A 6,048-nucleotide genomic window follows, 5' to 3' on the forward strand; every position below is an offset into this window, starting at 1 on the left:
ACTAAAACACGCATGGTGTTACGTGATTGTCACTTTTGAAATTCGTAATCCAACCTATGAAGGCATCATGTATCTGACATTAGGAGACGTGACAATAAGCACCAATTAATAGTCTTGTTTTAGAACCACATCGAGTATAACCCAACATGGTAAGCCACGATTTAGTCTCCTTAACATTACCTTTCTTAACTTGTTGTTGATTATGCAGGATCATTCCTTATTTAACCTGTTCAAGCTAGAGTGTCCCTCGCATAACTTACCATGTCTTGCCTGTCAGGCAAGGTTCGCTGCTTGATTTTTGCAACATAAGTTCAGAATTAGTTTGAATGGTGCCTTTGTGGGGCCTTTATTAGGTATTCAGGCTCACAATCAAAACTAATATAGATCTGAGCGTGCCACTGTTATCTTTGTTCAACTGATTATCTTTTTGGTTATTAGATTCGTTAGTTACTTGCGCCGCAAGTCATTTAGACTTCTTGATTCGTTGGGATTGTTTACAGATGGGTTAAGCCTATATCAAGTTCTTTTTCTTGCCTTGTAAACAAGGACTTTTATTTGAATATCGTATGTCCATTTATAAGGGAGTTCATGTTTAATTAGGTGCTTTCCTTAGTGATCAACTTTTATTAACAATATAGAAATCAGAGTAGTTAGTTAGACAGGATTAAATATACCCCTACAATAAGCAATGGAATGGAACATAAAGACCAAATAAGATGCATAAAAGTCAGATCTACTGTATATAAATGCAAATGTAGGAGATTCGAGCCAAGGTATGCAAATGTAGGAGATTCGAGCAAGGTTAAAACCTTGGCGAGCAAGGTTACAACCTTGGCGGGCAAGGTTTGTTTCCTCGTAGACCATTCTCCTTGTGTTTTACAAAACATATGTTTTTAGAAAGTAGAATACAACCAAGGTTTACAAAAGGGATTCGATACTACAAAAATAAAATCGTAGCAGAGCTTCTAAAAACTGACAAAGGAGAGCTTTTCTATAGTGGTCCTAATGCTTGAAAAGAAAGAGTTAGACAAAATAAAGCTATTTGTTTTTTTTTGCTGTTGAGTTCAGAGTTGAGTGTGTTGAGAGTCTTTTCTTCTACACTCTTTGTTGCTGTTATAGACTTTCTTGCCCGAGTGTCCAAGCCTTCCATTTTTTGTGATAGCTTATGAAGCAAGGTGAGTCATCATCTGCTTTTGTTATTTACCTACCCATGCCACGGAAAAGTACATTTTACCTAGGGTGAGTTGCCCTTTGCCCCTTGTCACTTCCATCATAAGCTTGCTGTCTATTAGCTGCCAAAAATGTATTTAAATCTGTTTAGGCATGTGCTTCAACTAACTGTAGCCAAGAAGCCTTTGCACGCCTGGGCGTTTAATGAATTCATCCTAATGTTAATTATTCACCCAAACACAACCATGATGGGGTCATCGTTCATTATGTCTAGCTATATTTGAAGAGTGTGAGCTGTGCTAAGCCGTTTTGACCTAGTACTGGTATGGTACTGAGGTGCTTTTATAAAAAGTGAATATAAAAAAAAGTTGAGCTCAAAAAGGTGTTTGGTACACACTTAAAAACAGTTTATTTTTACAGTTTTGGATGAAAAAAAGCTAAAAACGTGAAGCAGCAAAAATGAGCTTATTCTTATAGCACAGCAGAAGCAGTTTTTTTCAAAGCACATCAATATCAAACCAGCCCCTAATATCATTGCTAAGAAAAACGGCATGTTGTGATGTACTATATGTAGCGAGCATATGACCTCGATGTATGTATCTTCTGTGCCAAGCGAAATTTTCAAGACCACGCTCTTGAAATGTAAATTTGTCAACTCGAGCTTCTTATGTACACGTGTTAAATCCTCAGTAGGCGGTAATCTTTTTACCACAATTATCTTCTTATGTACACCTTTAAGAGGTAGTAAGATTTTGTTTATCAATTTAAATATATTTTGTTTTAAGGTCGATTTTAGTCTCCAATGACGTATTTTGACGTTACATTGTATATGAGTATTTTCACTGTACAAGTTGACCAAATTAAATGAAATGTGTTGGGTTCAAAGCTTACAATGTAACGTGTTTGCAGTACACTTGATGTGTACTTAATTGTGTAGGATCCAGTCATGAACTTTATAATACGTGTAAGTCGAATTAGTATGTAATCTTTTATGAGTTCAGATATGATTATGTATATATTGTAACATCCGAGTAAACTTAATATGGAATGGAGGAAATCGTGCTCTACCTCTGTAGTCATAGTGAGGGGATTAAGTGCGCTTCCATGATTTTTCAGGTAATACGACCAGTCTCCAGAACAAGATTTCTCTAGTTGGGAAAGGGTTGGGGAGCTCTTATTCTATTTTATCATCAAGAGCATGGATCAATGTTCTAAAAGTCTCCGCCTAAGTACTAAGTGGCTAGCCACCGTCACAATTAATCCTCAGGCATTTAAAAAATAAGAAAGGGAGCCTAGACGCCTAGGCGTTAGGCCATAGCTTGTTGTGTGACTAGCTCCTAGTGCCTTTTAGAACCTTGACATGAATCGATTCTAATTCAAAACTTGTTCACCCTAACTATAAGTGCAAGACGTATTTCAATGTTAAATTTATAGTTAACTTTATTTCCCATTTCTTTTTACATAGAAGTATTGTAGTCAATCTCTATTTTTTATATAACATTGCAGTTTGAACTTATCATCATCAATTTCATCTCACCTATTTATGTCTCTAAAAGATTAGTCTAATGGCATTCCTCTGACTAAGTTACATAATTTAAATTCAGTATTTGAGTTTTCCTTAAAGCCAAAAGCAAGTTATATATTTGATAAAATGCCTCAAATTTCTTGTTTTCTTTTAAGACCTCTTGCATCACCACAAATCCCTGCCCATTGGTTGATTTATGTCAAAAGAAGTTGACATTGCGAGGAATTTACTCACTCAATGGCATTGGATTCACTCAGACCCTCAAAATCCAGTCGATTTTAAAGAGGTGGTCAGGTAAAAATGTTTCTGCCAAGTTAAAGTTCTCGCATTTCCCGTCCACAAAGCAAGCATAGACACGAAAGGAAAGAGAAGGTCTTATTTAATGGCGTTATTTATTGTACCACCCATTTTGGGAGAGGAAAATCTGACACAGTTTTCATCCGCATCCGCTGATAATAATTATCAAAGATTAAATCCAAATCTCACCCTTTTCAATTGACCATCACTATTTAACACTCACCTCCTCCCTCGGTTCTCCATCGTTCAAAGCCAAGCCAGAAAGCAATTGTTAGCTTCCGAGCCAAGCCAAATTGCAGAGCAGAGAAATAATAAAATAGCAATAATATCAGTAAATAATAAAGCCCCAAAAATAAAAGAGTGAGAAAACGCCTTGGAGGAGGCACCACTCTCTCTCTCTCTCTCTCTCTCTCTGTGTCTCTGTTTTAGCTCACTCCTCTTTCTCTCTCTCTCTAACCCTGAAATAGAGGAAGCAGAGATGCCCATTAGAGTTTAATGTCTACCCACCTCTTCTTCTGAGCTCTTCTGTCTCTCTCTCTCTCTCTCTACAAAGACTGAAACTTTGTTGGTTCAAAACTTTCTCTGCTCAGAGAAACGCAGACCCATTTGTTTTCTCTCTGTGTTCTTCGCTAGGAAAAAGTCCCCCCAAAAAAAAAGGAAACAACCCATTTTCTGTAGCTCCTGTAATTTCACCTCCCTCTCTCTGTGTGCGTGTGTGTGTGTGTGTGTTTTCTGTAGCCTCTGTTTGTTAGATCTATTAATTGTAACCTTGTGTTAATTTGTTGCATTTGAGCTGTGACTATGAGTAAAGAAGAGTTCTTGAAGATCCAGGTACACTCTTTCCCTCTCTTGTTCTTAATTCTTTGCTTCATTTGAACTCAAATGTCTCTAATTTTTTTACTTTTATTTATTTTTCACCTTTGTGAATATTTCTTTTTACTCTGCTGTATTCTTTGGGTTATCTGTACATGCAGAAATGTGTTCTCAAAGTGAACATCCACTGTGATGGGTGTAAACACAAAGTAAAGAAAATCCTGCAGAAAATCGATGGTATGCTCCATTTTTAATCCATATTTTAAATTCGGTCACAAAAATATTTCTTTGCGATGAATCACATTTCCCCTTTTGGTTTTGTGTGATACGAATTTCAAAGTTTGCATCTTTTTCTGAAATTTTGTTGGTTAATTTTGCGTTTTGATTTTTAAACAGGGGTTTTCACCACCGACATAGATTCAGAGCAGGGGAAGGTGACGGTCTCCGGAAATGTGGACCCTGCTATTCTGATTAAGAAGCTTGCAAAATCCGGCAAACATGCAGAGCTTTGGGGCGCTCCGAAGGCAAACAACAACCAGAGCAACCTCCCTAATCAGTTCAAGAACATGCAAATTGACAATGGCAAGGGTGAAAACAACGGCGGTAAAGGCGGGCAGAAGGGTGGTGGCGGCGGTGGCGGTGGCGGTGGTGCTAACAACCAGCCAAAGAGCGGCCAACAAGGCGGCCAGAAACCGCAGCAGCAGCAGCAGCAGAACCAGCAGCTTCAGCAGCAGCAACTGCAGCAATTCAAGCAGCAGCAACTGCAGCAACTCCAGCAGCAGCAACTGCAGCAACAACTCCAGCAGCAGCAACTGCAGCAACTCCAGCAAATGAAAGGGTTCCAAGATCTGAAGCTGCCCCCATTGAAGGGCATGCAAATGCCCTCTAATTTCAAGGACCAGAACCCGAACCCGAATCAGAAGGCGGTGAAGTTCAACATGCGGGAGGAAGAGGATTTGAGTGACGATGAGTACGATGACCTTGATGACGATGATGACTATGACTATGACGACGATGAGTTTGATGATAACATGGATGAGCCCCATCATCCTCTCACAAAGGGGAAGCCTGTGATGATGGGCAATGGTGGCCAGGGGATGCCTCCGAACATGGGGATGATAAATGAGTTGATGAAGGGGAACCATCCTCAGATGATGAATGCCGCCGCCCAAAAGGGTGGTGGCGGGAATGGTGGTGCCCAGAATGGAGGTGGTGCTGTGGTTAATGGGAAGAAGGGAGGAGGAGGCGGTGGTGGGCCTGTGCCTGTTGGTGGTGGGAACAATGAGGGTAAAAATGGAAGTGGAGGAAAGAAGGGCGGCGGCGGTGGTGGAGACCAACACCACAATCAAGGAGGCGGGGGTGGAAAGAATGGAGGCAAAAGTGGGGGCTCTCCGTTGGATGGCAAAAATGGTGGTGGGGGAAATGCCAAGAATGGGAACAGTGGTCAAGGGGGTCCTAATGGGAGCATGAACAATGGCAATGGGGGTAAAAAGGGTGGTGGAGGCGGCGGCGGCGGCGGCGGAGGAGGAATGAGTGAAGTTCAAGCTATGAAAAATGCTTTTCAGAACATGGGTGGCCGTCCTCAGGGCATGCCTGGAGTTAATGTGGGTCAGATGGGCAACATGAACATGGGAATGGGGCCAATGAGCATGCCTATGAGCCAAATGGGCAACATTCCAGCTGTTCAAGGCCTTCCGGCTGGCGCCATGAATGGCGGTGGTGGAGGAGGCCCCGGCGGAGGGTACTTCCAAGGAGGTGGGCCCGAGGCCATGCCTGGTAACCCCTACCAACAACAACAATACTTGCAGGCTGTGATGAACCAGCAAAGGGCAATGGGCAATGAGAGGTTCCAACCAATGATGTATGCTAGGCCACCACCTGCTGTCAACTACATGCCGCCCGGCCCCCCACCTCCATACCCATACCCATACGCTCCTCCTCCAGCTGGTGAACCATACACTCACTTCTTCAGTGATGAGAACACCTCAAGTTGCAATGTGATGTGAAAAAGCAAAAACAAACAATTGACTGAAAATTGGTCCTGCTGCTGCTGATTTGGGTTAATTTGCTGAGTTTGTGGTGGTTCTGGTGATGGTGATTGCAGTTAATGGTTCTAAGATCTGATGCCATATTATACATGGAAATGCTTTTTCTTCCTTTTTTTTAGTTTAATTTCTCCTCTTTTTTTTTTCCAACTTTGATCATCTTACCTTTTAATCCAAGTTAATTAGGGTTTTAATTAA

The 6,048-nt window shown here is 41.2% G+C and overlaps 1 protein-coding gene across 1 annotated transcript; it reads left to right on the top strand.

Annotated features, from left to right (window-relative positions):
- Positions 1-3,240: 3,240 nt before the first annotated feature.
- On the top strand, positions 3,241-6,048 carry LOC126596863 (heavy metal-associated isoprenylated plant protein 33-like). The gene is made up of 3 exons (XM_050263532.1): positions 3,241-3,823; positions 3,967-4,042; positions 4,202-6,048. The coding sequence occupies exons 1-3, from the start codon at positions 3,794-3,796 to the stop codon at positions 5,809-5,811; spliced, it is 1,716 nt and encodes a 571-aa protein (XP_050119489.1). The 5' UTR covers positions 3,241-3,793; the 3' UTR covers positions 5,812-6,048.

Source organism: Malus sylvestris, chromosome 13 (assembly GCF_916048215.2).
Source record: "Malus sylvestris chromosome 13, drMalSylv7.2, whole genome shotgun sequence".
Lineage (NCBI taxonomy): Eukaryota > Viridiplantae > Streptophyta > Magnoliopsida > Rosales > Rosaceae > Malus > Malus sylvestris.

Excerpts from the sequence above, each read along its gene's own strand:
- LOC126596863 (XM_050263532.1), top strand. The coding sequence starts at position 3,794 with ATGAGTAAAGAAGAGTTCTTGAAGATCCAG. Across the intron at positions 3,824-3,966 it reads AAGAGTTCTTGAAGATCCAG|AAATGTGTTCTCAAAGTGAA; the intron begins GTACACTCTTTC and ends CTGTACATGCAG. Across the intron at positions 4,043-4,201 it reads AATCCTGCAGAAAATCGATG|GGGTTTTCACCACCGACATA; the intron begins GTATGCTCCATT and ends ATTTTTAAACAG.